Source organism: Magallana gigas, chromosome 2 (assembly GCF_963853765.1).
Source record: "Magallana gigas chromosome 2, xbMagGiga1.1, whole genome shotgun sequence".
Classification (NCBI taxonomy): Eukaryota; Metazoa; Mollusca; class Bivalvia; order Ostreida; family Ostreidae; genus Magallana; species Magallana gigas.
In genome coordinates, this window is record NC_088854.1 from 4,531,650 (window position 1) to 4,548,873 (window position 17,224).

A 17,224-nucleotide genomic window follows, 5' to 3' on the forward strand; every position below is an offset into this window, starting at 1 on the left:
GAAAAAAGTAAAAAAAAAAATCAGGAAAATTAAATCAGAATTTCTTAAAACGCACGTTACTCAATTTGTGTGCATACACCGTTGAAGTTCAATATTTAAAGGTATAAAAATAAAACATGACTTAAACAGATAAAACAATCGAAATTGTCCAGAGTTATCATACAGATATATCTAAACTGTGTGAAGAGTTAACTAACACTTTGGTTCGCTCCTCTCGTTTTGGAGTAACTGTTTATGTAACCTCTTATCTAAAAATCTAATATTAATTCTATTTGTATGTTTATATTTTACAATGCCAAATAAACCGTATTGAATAAAATTGTTTAAAGAAAATTATATATTGACAGAGTTTAGTAAGGGACTATATTTTGTAGCGGAAGGTTTTAAGAAAACAAAATGAACAATATTCACAACTCAATAGTTTTTTAGTTCTGTTACTTTAGCTTCCTAAATTTTAGCGCAAACTAAACGTCCAGATAGTTTGTTTATTACGATATATTCATGTTGTCTAAAAAAAAAAACATTTTTGAACAATATTTTGATGTTTCTATCGATATATATTGGCATATTTAGCTTATATTCGTAGAAGTCAAAAAAATAATTCACAAATGTTTGCCTAAAATTAGCTTATTTCATGTCATATCTCAATTTGTATATGAGACAATAAATGTATGTCTATATGTATGCAAAGATTTGACATTACTACTGTTTTTTTAATTTGCGAAATGATTTGATTACTCCAAACATTTTTACAATTTTTACATTGTATTCATTAAGTTTTGGCATTTTAAGCCATCAGTAAAGCAAGGTTTTTAAACTTTGACTTGGATAATACTCTTATAGTAACTACATGTGTTCAACTTCATACAGTATCAAAATCATTAATAAAAAATAGTTCAAACTATAAATATATGATACCTTCAAATAATCAATTTCCATGAAGTAATAATTTTAGGAAAATTTTATTTTTGTTTGGCACCACATATTTCCATAGCATGGCATGTGACACAGGTCACAAATTAGATAAATCAACTTCTTAGGTCCCCATCTCTGTATCAAGATGTTTTGGATGACTAACATTGCTAGTATTTCAGGTGCCAACCTCCTTAACTAACATGTTGGTTATAAATAGTAAACAGAATCAATTTTACTGCAACTTCAGGTAATCAAAATCATTCTGTCTGAAAATGTAAAGACTTACGAGCATGTTGCTGCCATATCGGTCGACCCAGCAAGTTGTTGAAAGCCAGCCAGACAGCCTATTGCAGCTTGAAGATCACATTGTGCAGAAGCCAAATCTGAAAATGATAATAAATTTTATGATTATAGTTTACCAATGTATTATCAGAAAAATCTTCAGCTTTGCTTTCTTCTTACCTCATTGCAAATGTACATTCAACAATCTCTGACACCGTAAATTAGTTAAGCATGTTTCAACTGAAGGTTTATTGGTATGATCTTAAAAATTGAATCTGTTCTCCACAGAGTTTAAAAATTGAAGTTAAAAGATAATCTTTTTGAGAATTTTAATCCACTCAAGGCCTCATATAAGGCATAAGAGTACAAACATAATCCAAATTTTAAACATATAGAACTGGTTTACTTAGTATGAATGTACAAAAAACATATATACCATGAATTTACAGTTGTAGGAAAATGATATATTGTTGTATTTATTTTTTAAAAGCTGACATTTTACAGTATTTATTTAATCCGATTAGAACATATTTTTCATGGCTATTCAGGAGATCAGAAAAACTTATGATATTTCTATTTTTGCATAAATCAATTGGTAAAAATTTTGATCTGTCTTTTTTTAAGTAATCACTATTAAACAAATAATAGAACTCATCACTTAGCTCTCTTTAATTACAGAAATCACAGTCTTTCATTTTTTTCTATGTTAAATAACCTACCAGTTTCAATTGGCAGTCTAAGAATACCACGTCTGAATTTGCAAAATGTATACATGAGTTCAGCAGTCAATACACAAAAAATACTTCTCAAGGTCAAATATTCAGTCTTATTTATTTTATAGTTTAAACAGTTTGGTGAATTATGTATTTGAATTTTCCATTCATCAATAGATAGATTTGTAAAGTATTTTGTCACATTTTTAGATAAATGCAATATATATTCCAAAGGGAGATTGATTTCTCCAACATTAACATAACCACAAGAAGTTAAAAGATCTTTAACACAACACAACTATTTCGAATGATAAAAATCAGCAACAACATCAAGTTTTATATATAATGTCATAAAGGTATACATGAACAAATAGTTTCAAGACATAAGAGAGTTATCGAACATTACTGAGGATCTGAAACCACTGAAGCAGATTTGTTCGTCCGTCGTTACAAAGAGTACTTTTCCCATGTTAGTATTAACAAACTGTGCTTGCATTTCATATACCAATAATTTTGGTGAGCAGCAGTTGTATCTCTTTGTCCTGAGTCGTACAAAGTTAATTAGATTTTCCCAGAGAGCGCCCAGTGATACAATCTCAGGTGGCAGGGGATGTTTTTATTTTTACAAATCACTGTAGTCAAGAGATGAGTGTCCGGTACTCTGTAACTAGAATTTCCTTTGTTGCCATTCAGCAAAAGTACCTTCAATTCACTCGTCATAAAGCCAATCGCCATTTTCTGAGGAAAATTGCAGTACTTGTAGTGAGAAGCCTTTTCTACAAAGTGGTTTTTTCGAGATTTCGACCCTTTCATATACCCTTTCATATTTCTTTTTCATGATCTTTCGGCTTTTTAGATCTTCCCTAATAAATTCCCTACAAAGGGTTGCCCTTCCGTGCATTGTGCATGTTGCACCATCACATGTTAGAAACTTACCGGTGTATAGTTTATAATGTCCCACCAACCTACTTTTTGTGTTATTTTACATGTACCTCCTGTCTGTAACTTGCCATTTCACTGTGTAAAATCAACACAACAGTCATAGCCGCAAATTTCGCATTTTACTTGTAATTCCAATGTACTTTACTTTTAGGGGCCTACATATTGCATATCAATTTCAACAAGAGACATCCCTCTAACTAATGATAATCATTAAAAAAAAATTCATGAATTTTAGCAACACTTATAAGCCTTCAAGTACAGCAACTCTCAGTTTTACAAAAATAATGTATCCGAAACTGTCCCATGCATTTCAGATAAAACGACCATTTATCAAACCGGTGTACAGCAGAATGCGCAATGCGCCGGTTGATTTTTGGTTACCCGACTTAATGATTCCTTTGATCGTTCGCCGATGTCGCCGGTATGGAAAGACGATCTTTTTCGAGTATCATTACATACATAATAATTTTTAAACATTATAAAATGAATAGAGTACTTCACGTAATGAATTTATAGCCTAATGTCAAGATGTTGAACTGCATAAAAGTGTGCATAAGGTGGGGGTTATACATAACGTAACGATTGAATAAAGAAGTTAAAGAAGTTGACAATTGGACAGTGTTAAAAACATAAGAAATTATTTTTGTAATTTTAAAATTCAGGGTGTTATACAATCAGCCACTCCTGAAACCTATTTTGTTTTGGTTTCCTTAAATAAAATTTGATAATTCGATTTTATTTCGATAAAAAATATACACAAATAAATTTTTGATAAGTCAGTCCTATCCATTCTACTAAAAAAAAGATGCTGCATGCTTCTCTTTATTGCACATTAACCTTTGGTCTCTGTTGAGAATACATGCCTTTTCTCTAAATTGAAAAATCAATGCGATACAACCCAGAGAAGAGGACCCATAACTTATGTCTCGGCCACTTAATGAAACAGTATGTACACCTCTCTGATGATTAAGCTATAATTAGCAACTGAACACGGCTGGTCAATCCACAGACCGTCACACCAATGAATGTCTAATATGGGTTTGATCGGGCGTTGTTACCTCCAATGTTTAACAGAAATGAATTGTCGTTACCAAACGGTTACAGTACTGACCGTATAGCTACATGTACGGGCGCAGAGGAGATTATTTTCTGTTTATTCGGTGTTCGATCATTTTTGTACGTAATAGCCTACCTTAATTTTACAGTGTTAAGAAAAATTGTCTGTTAGCATTCAACATATCCACTGCTTCTATGAACCACTTGGTGCATTTAATTACCATCAAATTCGGATTAAGTAAACAACGCTTGTATTGATCTTTACGACAGTTTATTTCCTAAAAAAGCATTTATTTGGTAAATACTGAACAAAGTATTTAGACAAAAAACTAATAAGACTTTTTCCAATAATGAAAGAGAAACCAAACATTGATTCATAAAAACCCATTTGTATGGTTTTAATCAAATGTAACATTGTTGTATCAAAAAGTAAGTAAAAGTATAATAATTCAAACTGCTGAAGTATGAACATAATCATAGTATAATAATAATACCTGTAGATGCATGATTAGGAGAGAGGCAGTTTGCTTAAACATACCGCTTGTTTGTTGTGATTTGTTCACGACTGGAAGACATCATCATAAACACAATAACTAAAAACATACAAATGTAGCCCTTAAAACCCAACGCTATGACAGTAACATACACCATATGTATATTCACCATTTACGAATCGAATACAACATTCATTTAAAACATCATTCAGTCATTTTTACACAACATTCATATAGTTAACTAACCGTTACAAAAAAACTACTGAACCAACCATTTCAAATTCGGTAATCGAATCTGAAAAAGTAAAAAATTCAATTTTAATTATAAGTTTTACTTGAAACCTTTTAAACCTTTAATTCAACTTTTTACAAACACATCAACTTCTATGCATTGAAATAACCACAAACAACAACTGCATAACGTTTTTCTTAAGCTATTTCACCATGTTTAATCTTCAAACACTTTCTAAATGAAAATAATTTTCTACAAGCACAATGGACAAGTGACGTTTTCAGCAGTAAAATGAAAGGAACACGGTATAATAAAACATTGCTCTTTATTTTTCAAACAATTCATTCTGTAGTAAAGGATTAACTAACAAACAAGTATACGTGTTTGATAATTGTTAAACAAAAAGCCCAAATCATATTGTTCATATAATTTCCTTATCAAAATTGTGTTTAATGATCTCTCTCCAACATTGCTTAACTACGTGTTTTTTATCCTAGTTCCAAAATAGTATTACTAATTTTTATGGACTGCTTATATCCACCAGAGGTAGGCATGTTGATTAATATCTTTAAAAGCCCTTTACAAACGTCATCAAGGCAGCAACCAGGATAAGGACAAAGGAGGGGAAGGCCTGGGTTCCTGCACCTGTCATGAGTAGAAAAGACAGAGTTAACACATGTCAATAAACGAAAGTGAAAAAAGACAAGTAGACAAAAGTAACACAGGTAAAACAAAGGGGACAAACAAAACAAAACAGACAAGGTAGCAGTGGCAGAACGGAGCATATAGCTATCAGCTGGAATTTTTCTTCTCAAAGCAAGCTCTAACCTTCATTGACTTGTTGTAAACCTATGCATTCTTCATACCAAAAATACTTTAAAGAGTATAAATAAGGGGGTTATAAATATTTTGCTATCCGAAGTCCGTCTGTCCGTAAGCGTTTTGCATTTTCTTACGTGCTATCTATTCTCGCCAAAGACCACTTCTTGCTAATGCACTGTTCTGTCATTTTTCGTTTATTATAATCATTTTATGTGTTGATAAAACTACGCAATAATGCACTTGCCGGTGTATTGTTACGTCAATTTTCGTTGCGTCATTTCTCGTATATGATTTTGTTAATAAAATGACGTAACAATGTACTAGCGATGAATGTGTTCTTACTATTGGTCGTACGAAACTTCTCCAAAACAACTTCTTGAATTTTGACCAACCTTGACACAAAACATTATAGGGTAATGGGAATTCAAGTTGCAATAAAGGGTCAAGCCCTCTTTTAAATGTAAAAAATTCAAAAATATTGAAAATTTCGTGGTATTTGCCATAAAGTCAGAAAAGCTGAAATTTTTGTGTAGGCATACTTAAGTAGCGTTAATTCAAGTTTTAAGAAATGAATTTAAAAAATTTTCTATTGATCGACATAGCAAAGGAAAATTGATCGGTCGATAAATAGTAACAATTATTAAAATCTTTTCTTATCATTTAATAAAACATTCTTAAATCTTAAAACTTGAGGTGCCATTGATCAAAAATATAAATAATGTAACTGAAGGGATGCATATAAACGCTAAACAATACCGCAACAATATTCAAAATGGTTGTGCCTTCAGCTGATGCAGAGCTTTTGAGCTGAATTTAATGAATGAAACACAAATAGTGAGTTAAAATCTGAACCGGCTGAATTGAAACCGAAAGGATGGCTTGTGATATTATTCACTGTGCAACAAGATTCGTTAAAAATAGTTTTAATGTGAGATAGATTGCTGAAAACATGCAACTGGGCATAATCACGATGCAAGAAGACGCGATCATGGAGGAAAGTAGTTGATATGTCGACAGAGAATAGTATGTATGAGCAACTTTTGTAAAAGTTGCTGTAACTAGATAGCCGGTGAGGTACTTAAATGGTATATCTTCCGTTTGGAATACGCTGCTCTGAAGATGGGAGCTGACGCACTGTCACTGTCCTCTACAATGCTTATTCTGGTGACCGACCATGTACGTGTGTTTATTTAAAACTCATCGTTAGCAAATCTGAACAGCAGTGTTACCGTAAACATGCATAGAACTATAGGTTCATTATAACGATTCCTGAAATTAGAACAGCCAACCTCGCCATTAATGTTGATCTTCACCTCAAGCATACTTAATTTTCAATTCAGTGAATTAATTTATGAGTTTTAAAGTTAAACTTTTAATTTTTCATATTTATAAAGTTGTATTTTGTTTGCTTACAATTAAACAGACACAACTTTATATTTAGTTGACATTGTCTATTTTGGAAATTCTCGTTCTATAAACAGTGTTCAATCAGTAGAGAAAAGTAAATCGGGCAAAAATATCAAAGAAATTTTTCGACCCAACAGAAGCGCCAATATATCTTCTATTTAATTAATATTAAATGATTTTCTAATCATGATCCCTAGGGGTAGGGTATGGTCAAATTGGGGGTCAAATCTAAATTTTGCTGAGTTCCCTGAGGTTACTTACTTGTACATATGGCTACGACGTCCTGGAGACTGGTCTTGATCTGGTCATACGCATAGTTCCCCTCACACACAGTACTTAAGCCCTTCAAACAGGTCTGAAGAGTCTTTGCGTCTTCACTGAAAACAATCAAGATTTTCTCTAAATCAATTCAATTTTACTTCCCATTTCGAAACATTCAACGCTGCATGTGTGTTGAAAAAGAGTTCGACATTTCTTTCAAATTTTTTTCTTTATAAAAAAAATAGACCTTGTGGAGTTTCAAGAAAGGTCAACTATTTAAAAAACAATGTGTGAGGTGCAGATGAAAAATAAAAATAAATGTGAGTATATAAATAGTATACTTTTTATGTTACTGTGGACACCAACAAAACTAGAGGGCAATGGACCATAACGCTAATCAGAACAACAGTTTATGTCTAACAAGTTTTGTTACACCCAAACATTTGACAAGGCATAAAAGCAACATATAAAATGTAGATCATGGAAACCCTATTTTTGAAGATATAAGATGCGTCGATAGACCAATCTTATTAATCTAGAAGGCTCAATGTATCAAGAATAATAAAACAGCAAGCTTAGACCTTTTTCTCAACAAATGGTTGTAGAGAGGACACCAATGAACCACTTTCATATTTTTCAGATTTTTAAATCTTAAAGATAAGTCTGCAGCTGCGCAGTTGTTTTAAGGGATTAAGAAGGCATTGTCCTGTTCGTGTATGCATAATTTGCATACAAAACATGTTTAATCTTATATTTAAAGCTTTTATACCTCTTGGCAACAGTTTTGGTCAGTTTCGGTCAGAAACAAGCCAGTTCAAGAAATGTTTACATTCTTATCCTCAAATGTACAAGATGGCCGCACACCCCCTTAATGTAGAGTCATCCAAACAAAAAATAAACACAACGCGAAGTTCTGATAAAAAACTGACTTGCTACTTATGCAATGGTTTTGAGGTTACCAAGGAAATAATCGGACTATTCCTGCGTGCCTTATTCTAATCAATCTACAATAAATCATTAAAATACCAGCTTGGCTCAGGCATACTGGCTCCTGTTATGTCAATTCCAGCATCCTTGTAGCAGTTCTGTAAGGATCCGGTACATTCGCCACCACCTTTAAATTAAACAATAACAACAACTTATTTTGCAAGAGAATATTTTAAAAAGATTAAAAATAAAATATAAGCCGTCTCTTGACTGAGCGCTGTTCAATACAACCACGTTATAGAGACCTAATGAATTCCACATATTCACTTTAAACATATTAAAATTACCATTCATCCTAAGCGTGAAAGAGGTAAGAAAAAAATGAAAATACAAAAAAAAAAAAAATATCAAGGTTTATATTTGTATTCAAGTAGATTTAGTCTCTATTGACAACTATTTAAGGATGTCATCTGAAATTACTTAAACAAAAAAATTTAACAAAAGCATAAAAAGATTATTTGATCACATGAGCCTGCATATATAATTAATTATTTTATACCTTTTAGGGAAAAACATCTTTGTTATAATTAGAACAATGTCATAACTTATTTGAAATAAAACTAGTTGACTTTGTGGTAGGCAAGTGTGTTTTGTAAATGATTAAGATAACTAGAACTGTCCTAATGGGACTACTACCCCGGCAAGGCTAATTTCAGATGGGACAAATAATTGAATTGAATTGAATTAAACAAAATTCTAGAATTGTAAAAAAAAAAAAGTTAAGGAAAAATTTAAATCAAAATTGTCAGAATTTCACTGTAAATACAAATGTATAAAAGTAATACATTTACAAATTTATGTATCTGATGATATTTTTTTATTAATTGTTTTAAAGAAAAACCAACAAAAAGACAATAACCCCTCCCTTTGCAGTAAATGGAAATACCGGTAGCCAAGCAATGCTCTTCTGTTGATAAAACTTTAAATGTCTTTCTAATAAAAGTCTTGACAGATGCAATTAGTTGTTTCAAAATTTCCCCACTTTCTCCTGGGTACAATGGAACTCCATATCAGAAAATTTATCCCATAAGACTATGATTTTCTTTGATGAGCTTGTTAAATTTATTAAACTCCCAAAACATTACCATAATTACCATACTATGTAAAAATATGTAAAAGAAAACAAAAAACAAACAAACAAAAAAATTTAATAATACAAACAATTTTAAAATTGCCAAAACACTACAATCATATCAGTAATTTTGAATTTCATTTAAATTAATGCCTTATAGGGTCACTTCATCAATTTAGTTGACTAATAAATTTAAACAACTTCTAAAAATAGTTAACTTCTTTATCAATAATGATATTATTTATTTCCTTATAATGATAAAAACTTTTGGTTTACATGAAACAGTTTTAAAATAGCCCCAAAACCACTGCCCATTTTTCAGATTATCAATTTCCCCTAAACACATGCTCCATCTAAGCCATGGCTAAGATAATGGCCCCCTTGGGACATATGAATTCAGCCACACTTGTCTTTGATGTTCTTATTAGCTCCTAAGAATTTATCATTGACAAACAAAAATTTTGCATTACCAGTTAATAGACTACTTATAAAAAACAAATTTAGTTAAGACATAAAGACAAAAAACCTCCATCTGGGTGTATTTATATAAATATATTTCAGAGTGTTTTAATACTATTAGTTAATTAATAAAATCTGTAAGGATTACCTCCCTTACTTTTCAACATCAGAATTAGGAAAATAAAAACTGTCATAAAAATCCTTAAATCTTGTCTGATCTTAAAAAAAAATTGCCGGTGCACATCTGCAAATGGTGATCAACATATGTACAAATTTTCAGACTGTTCCATGCAGTAGTAAAAAATTCTATAGGGAGGGGGGGGGGGCAAAGTTGTGTCTACAGACAGACGAACAAACGGACAGACGGACAGGGTGAAACCAATATAGCCCCCTAAACTTCGTTTGCGGGGGTATTATTAAATTCTTATTGTACATGAACGGTCTTTTTTACCCTTTCTGCTCCGCATATGAATTGAAACTTTGAATTACCTGCACACAATGATTCGACAGAATTAAGCGCGGTCATGCTACTCTGAAAGTTTTCATCCGAAGTACAGTTCTCCTTGATGGGCGCAAGGCAAGTCATAACTTTTTGAAAATTCCTGAAATGGTAATATTTATATATATATAAACAATTAAATGCTTTCTTTTGTGATTCATTCGGGATATGAAGGTAGCGACATTGCAGGAAAAATACATAACCCAGGTTCTGTAAATTTATCCTGCGATGATCGCTACTTTCATAACCCGCATGAATCATAAAAGAAGGCATTTTATTGTTTATATCTACATCTTTCTTTAACTAATTAATAAATTGATTATGAAAAGTTGGTAAAATTCACTAAATTACTGTTAATGTACACAAGTGCGTTAGCTAAAAGAAACAGCCAAATTGTCTCCTCTGAGACTTTGAGTCTGGCATCATCAATATTATTTCGTGCAGTCCGTGATTTTACTTAGGTCGCTGTTGCTTCAGACCAATAATAAAATCATCACATCACTTAGAAATCCCTCTACATGTATTAACAGGGCGTGTCAATTTCAGTCCTGTCTTTTCAGCCGCTGTAGATTTCGACCAATCGATAAATGGGGCCTGTAGATTTCAGTCTGGCTGATTCTATACAGCTATGAATTTATGAATTAACTATAACTTTCCGTAAGAAATAGAGGAAATTATACTTTGTGTGTATATATATATATATATATATATATATATATATATATATATATATATATATATATATATATATATATATATATATATATATATATATATATATATTTATATATTGTGATAGATTTTTTCAAATGCAAATTAAATGTCATACCTGTGTACATAAATATATAAAAGATATAAAATAATTTACAATCACATTTCGAATTCCAGACGATGAAGGAAGTAAAAAAAATCTCAGTAAATTTTAATCAGAATTTCTTAAAACGTTAAAACGTACGTTACTCAATTTGTGTGCATACACCGCTGAAGTTCAAGATATGAACGTATAGCAAAAATATAACATGACAATATTAAACTAAAACAGCTAAAACAAACGAAATTGCCCACAGTTATCCTACAGAGAGATCTAAATTATGCAGAGTTAACTAACATTTTGGTTATAGTAAATATAATCTTTACTGCAACTTCAGGTAATCAAAATCATTCTGTCTGAAAATTTAAAGACTTACGAGCATGTTGCTGCCATATCGGTCGACCCAGCAAGCTGTTGAAAGCCAGCCAGACAGCCCGTTGCAGCTTGAAGATCGCATTGTGCAGAAGCAAGATCTGAAAATATTAATTCATTTTATGTTTATAGTGTCCTAAAGTACATGTATTATCATAAAAATCTCCAGTTTTTCTTTCTTCTAACCTCATTACTAACGTACATACAACAAACTCTGACACCGTACATTAAGTTTCAACTGAAGATTTATTGGTATTACCTTAAAAATTGAATCTGTTCTCCACACAGATTGAAAATTGAAATAAAAAGATAATCTAATATGAGTATATATCCAAACATGAGATTGGAAAATATGTAAAAAAAAAAAAAAAAAAAAAAAAAGTTTAAAAAAAATGACATTTTGTCTTGTATTTCCATTATTTCACACAATATTAAACACATTATTCAGTCAAGGAGAAGTACATTTTAGAGTTCTAGACCATGCGCGGGTCTAGAAGAGAATTCGGGTTCAGACCACTAGTAATGCAGCTTGAAAGTGATGCTACTCTAATGAAATAATTTTACACTCCGCCGGGGGGTTGCGAAATAATTTCAATACTTATCAGAGTTATCGAACATTACTGAGGATCTGAAACATAGAAGCGTCCTGTTCTGTTGACTTGCTCGTCCGTCCTTACAAACAGCTCTCTACATGTATGCTTGCTTTTAATGTCAGAAATAATGTTGTAAACCAATAATTTTGGTGGACAGCATTTGTATCTCTTTGTCCGGAGTCGTACAAAGTGCATGGTCAGTGGGGTTTTCCATAGAGCTCCCAGCGATTATCAAACCAGCGTTTGCAGAATGCGCCGGTTGATCGCTGATAACCCGGCTTAATTCTTCATTTGTGCGTACGCCGATCTCGCCTTTCCAGACCGCCGAAAAATTCGCCGGTTTTTTTTCCCCAAATATAGTTAAATGATGAAATGACATGAAAAATGTAAATATTCGATAATAAATTAGCATATTCATTGATTGAATGCCATAGTGAAACAAATGTTTATTCATAACGTTATAATTAACGTTTAATTCATCTAAACTAGGCCATATTATCTTTTGAGAAGTGGACAAGCATAGCCTACACTGTTCTCATATGCTGGGTAGACATGCTCCAGAATACATAACGAGGCTATCGAAATGATTTTTAAGTTTGTGGAGAAAATACATGTACTTGAAAAATTTGTATTTCGTGGTACTTTTAATACATATATAATTTCGATTTGTTTCGATTGTTACCATGGTTATACATACACATTTATGACAACAATTTAATCCTCCGTTTTTGTTTTAACGCTGGTTTATTTTATTTGCCAATCCCATGAATCCGTCATTTTACGCGAGCCATGCGCAGATACAGAGGGATTGGGGGGGGGGGGGGGTTCTAGGGGTCCGGAAAATTTAAATTTCTTAAATTTTAAACTGCCAAAAATATGATGCCTCGGACCTCCATGGCAAACACAACTATCACTCTGACCCCCCCCCCCCCCCGGATTTTTTTTTTGGTCCGCGCATGTATAACCTATATATATATACCGTCACCATAATTATATCAACGCAAGCATATTTTATTTTAAATATTTACATTATCTTAATAAGCATATTTACATTATCTTAATAAGCATATTCTTTCTTGTTATAATCCTGATTTATAGTTTTTCTTTTCAAATATAGAACAGAACATACAATTTATGTATAAAATTAATTATATATAATTACAAGAAAAAGATGTGTTCCCTGAGAATCCTTGATTTGAATAAAATATACATACATATATACATACATATTCTTTAATAACTCAACTGGTTCCAATTATAATTAACATATTAGTTTAAAACAATGGCTGAGAATAAAAGGAAAAGGACAGAAAGACATGCCCTCAAAATGTCTACCGCTGTGAGCCACGCCAAAATTTTCAACCGACCATTAATATAAATGAGGGCAGTTCAAAACGAAGCCACTGACCATTTATATCAAACCACAAACAAAAGAGATTTATTTTCAAATTGTTTTGCAAATGTTAAGTCATCTTACCGGTCAAACAAGCCGCAGAGATTCCTAGCAGAAGTAAAAAATACATTGTGGTGTAACTCTGAAGTGAGAATTCCCTACAATCCTTTCTGGCCACACTCTCTTATATCGACATGCGCTCCCTCGTATTAAGGTCCATACTTAGCTATCCCTTCAACCGGTTTCCGTCACCCAATCCTACTTTATCCGGAATAAATGCTAAACAAAGACGTCTTAAGTACCAAATTTAGACACGCAATGTTGTCTTACAGTATCATAATTATTATAATTATTAAAGAACAGTACACAATGCATGTACCTAATAAAGCACATCCTCTTAATTTCCCCCATAGATATCACAGCTTTATTCATTAGCATTAACTAGGTGAAAATGAACTTAAGAATAAAAGATTTGAGTGGGTCAAAAACAAGCGTCAAAAGTGTTTTCTTCTTTTAATAAGCTTTTAATAAGTTTTGTCATTTTATCTTATGCATAAACTATAACCAAAACAATTTTAAATGCTTAAAAATATGCTTAAATAGTGAGCATTCCTTTCAATTTCTGCGATGATTGTTAGTGTTAAAAATCGTCAGAATTCATGAGCTTCCGGGGCCCCAAATATGAATTCTAAATTTTGAATTGTGAACTGCATTCTAGAACGCAGTTAACTATTCGATTGCGAAAAGGCCAAAATTTCAAAAAGTAGAGAAGACCACCTCACCAAATTTTCATGGTGGCAGTGGTATACCACCAGGAAATGCCCCAGAAAATTTCGAGCCCCAAATATAAATTCTAAATTTTGAATTGCGAACTGCGTTCTAGATAGAACGCAGTTCACTATTCAATTGCATATAAGCCCGATTCTTAAAAACTAGAGATAGCTGCATCACCATATTTTCACAGTGGTAGTGAAATTCCACTAGTAGATGTCCCTGAAAATTTTGGGCCCCAAATATGAATTCTAAATTTTGAATTGCGAACTGCGTTCTAGAACGCAGTTCACTATTCAATTGCGAACTGCGTTCTAAAAACCGATTGCCCCTGGTTTATTGGTATGATCTTAAAAATTGAATCTGTTCTCCACAAAGATTAAAAATTGAAATTAAAAGATAATCTTTTTGAAACTTTTATTTCACTCAACGCCTCATATCAGGCATAAAAGTACAAACATAATCCAAATTTTAAACATATAGAACTGGTTTACTTAGTATGAATGTACAAAAAAACATATATATATATATATATATATATATATATATATATATATATATATATATATATATATATATATATATATATATATATATATATATATATATATATATATACCTTGAGTTGACAGGTGTAGGAAGATAATATATTGTTGTATTTATTTTTTAAAAGCTGACATTTTACAGTATTTATTTAATCCGATTAGAACATATTTTTCATGGCTATTCAGGAGTACTTAAAAAAATTGATATTTCTAATTTTGCAATCACTATTAAATAAATTATAGAACTCATCACTTAGCTTTCTTTAATTATAGAAATCACACACTTTTTCACTTTTTCCTATGCGAAATAACCTACCAGTTCCAATTGGCAGTCTAAGAATACCACGTCTGAATTTGTAAAATGTATACATGAGTTCAGCAGTCAAAACACAAAAATACTTCTCAAGGCCAAATATTTAGTCTTAAATATAAGTAAATTTTCTCAAAGCTGTTATCACTTTATTGTATACAAATGCATTTGATTGTTCAACTTAAAATAAAAAAAAAAAAAAAAAAAATATTTAGTCTTATTAACTTTATAGTTTAAACAGTTTAATTAATTATGTATTTGAATTTTCCATTCATCAAAAAATAGATTTGTAAAGTATTGTGTCACAATTTTAGATAAATGCAATATATATTCAGCAGGGAGATTGATTTCTCCAACATAAACATAACCACAAGAAGTTAAAACATCTTTAACACAACATAACTATTTCGAATGATAAAAATCAGCAACAACATCAAGTTTTATATATAATGTCATAAAGGTATACATGAATAAATGGTTTCAAGACATATGAGAGTTATCGAACATTACTGAGGATCTGAAACCACTGAAGCAGATTTGCTCGCCCGTCGTTACAAACAGTACTCTTCCCATGTTAGTATTAACAAGCTGTGGTTGCATTTCATATACCAATAATTTTGGTGAGCAGCAGTTGTATCTCTTTGTCCTTAGTCGTACAAAGTTCATTAGATTTTTCCAGAGAGCGCCCAGCGATACAATCTCAGGTGACAGGGGACGGTTTTTTTTATACAAATCACTGTAGTCAGGAGATGAGTGTCCGGTACTCTGTAACTAGAATTTCCTTTGTTCCCATTCAGCAAAAGTACCTTCAATTCACTCGTCATAAAGCCAATCGCCATTTTCTGAGGAAAATTGCAGTAATTGTAATGAGTAGCTTTTTCTACAAAATGGTTTTTTTTTCGAGATTTCGACCCTTTCATAAACCCTTTCATATTTCTTTTTCATGACCTTTCGGCTTTTTAGATCTTCCCTAGCTTATTCCCTACAAAGGGTTGACCTTCCGTGCCTTGTGCATGTTGCACCATCACATGTCAGAAACTTACCGGTGTATAGTTTACAATGTCCCACCCACCTACTTTTTGTGTCATTTTACATGTACCTCCTGTCTGTAACTTGCAATTTCACTGTGTAAAATCAACACAACAGTTATAGCCGCAAATTTCGCATTTTACTTCTAATTCCAATGTACTTTACTTTTAGGGGGCTACATATTGCATATCAATTTCAACAAGAGACATCCCTCTAACTAATGATAATCATTAAAAAAAAATTATGAATTTTAGCAGCACTTATAAGCCTTCAAGTACAGCAACTCTCAATTTTACAAAAATAATGCATCCGAAACTGTCCCTTGCACCTCGGATAAAGGTGGCAGGGGATAGTTTCGTACTAAAGACCCGGTCAAATTTCTTAAAAATTAGTGATAGGTGCTGTTTGACGAGATATCTTATGAATAAAAATGAATTAAAGTAATTATCAGATACATTTCCTGTATAGCAGAGTGCTTGCTGAGAAAAATGATGTGCAATATGTAGGTGTCACTATGATGCTTAGGATAGACATAGATGCAAATGCGAAACTAATACATGCTGTGAGATGCTGAGGAAATTCCGCTGGTAAGCAGTAGGGTTTAGAAGAAGGTCTGTATCTCAGAACGAAGGTGATTGACCCCAGATCAATTGGTGAAATTTCATCAGGGCATACAATTATCTACCAAATGCTTTGTAATTTATCTCCCTCGCTCGGGACTGAGAGGGGCTGTAGGGGTGCGGATGAGGCCCAAATTTTCAAAAATCAAGCCAAAATCTTGCAGGGTCCCCAGTGTGTTTTTAGTGCATCTGCACTGCAATATGTAGATTACATGCTCTGGGTGGGTCTATTATTTAAGCTAGGGGTATATGAAGTGTAATTAAACAGCCCTCATGAAACTGTCCCCCCTTATTTATTTACATTGACCTCAAGTATATGTCTACCCCCTCGGTACATGTTAGGCACTCCAAAAAAACTGTCCCATGCCACCAAAACGACTATTTATCAAACCGGCGTACGCAGAATGCGCCGGTTGATTTGTGGTAACCCGACTTAATGCTTCATTTGATCGTTCGCTGATGTCGCCGGTATGGAAAGACGATCTTTTTTCAAGTATCATTACATACACAATGATTTTTAAACATTATAAAATGAAATAAGTACTTCACGTAATGAATTTATAGCCTAATATCAAGATGTTGAACTGCATAAAAGTGTGCACAAGAAGGTGGGGGTTATACATAACGTAACGATTAAAT

The 17,224-nt window shown here is 32.3% G+C and overlaps 1 protein-coding gene across 3 annotated transcripts in view; it reads right to left on the reverse strand.

Moving 5' to 3' along the window:
* LOC105347327 (uncharacterized) overlaps positions 1-17,224 on the reverse strand; it is an 89,303-nt gene that overhangs the window by 34,932 nt on the left and 37,147 nt on the right. The window contains exons 13-15 of one of the 3 annotated variants that reach the window (XM_066074637.1): positions 8,151-8,238; positions 7,131-7,240; positions 4,943-5,279 (exon numbers count right to left, since the gene is read on the reverse strand). The exons of 1 other annotated variant lie outside the window; for it this stretch is intronic. In XM_066074637.1, coding sequence (XP_065930709.1) covers positions 5,203-5,279; positions 7,131-7,240; positions 8,151-8,238 — 275 coding nt within the window. In that variant the 3' untranslated portion in view covers positions 4,943-5,202. Of the gene's footprint in view, positions 1-4,942; positions 5,280-7,124; positions 7,241-8,150; positions 8,239-17,224 lie in introns of those variants that run through there. One more of the 3 variants, XM_066074636.1, reaches the window with a different exon arrangement.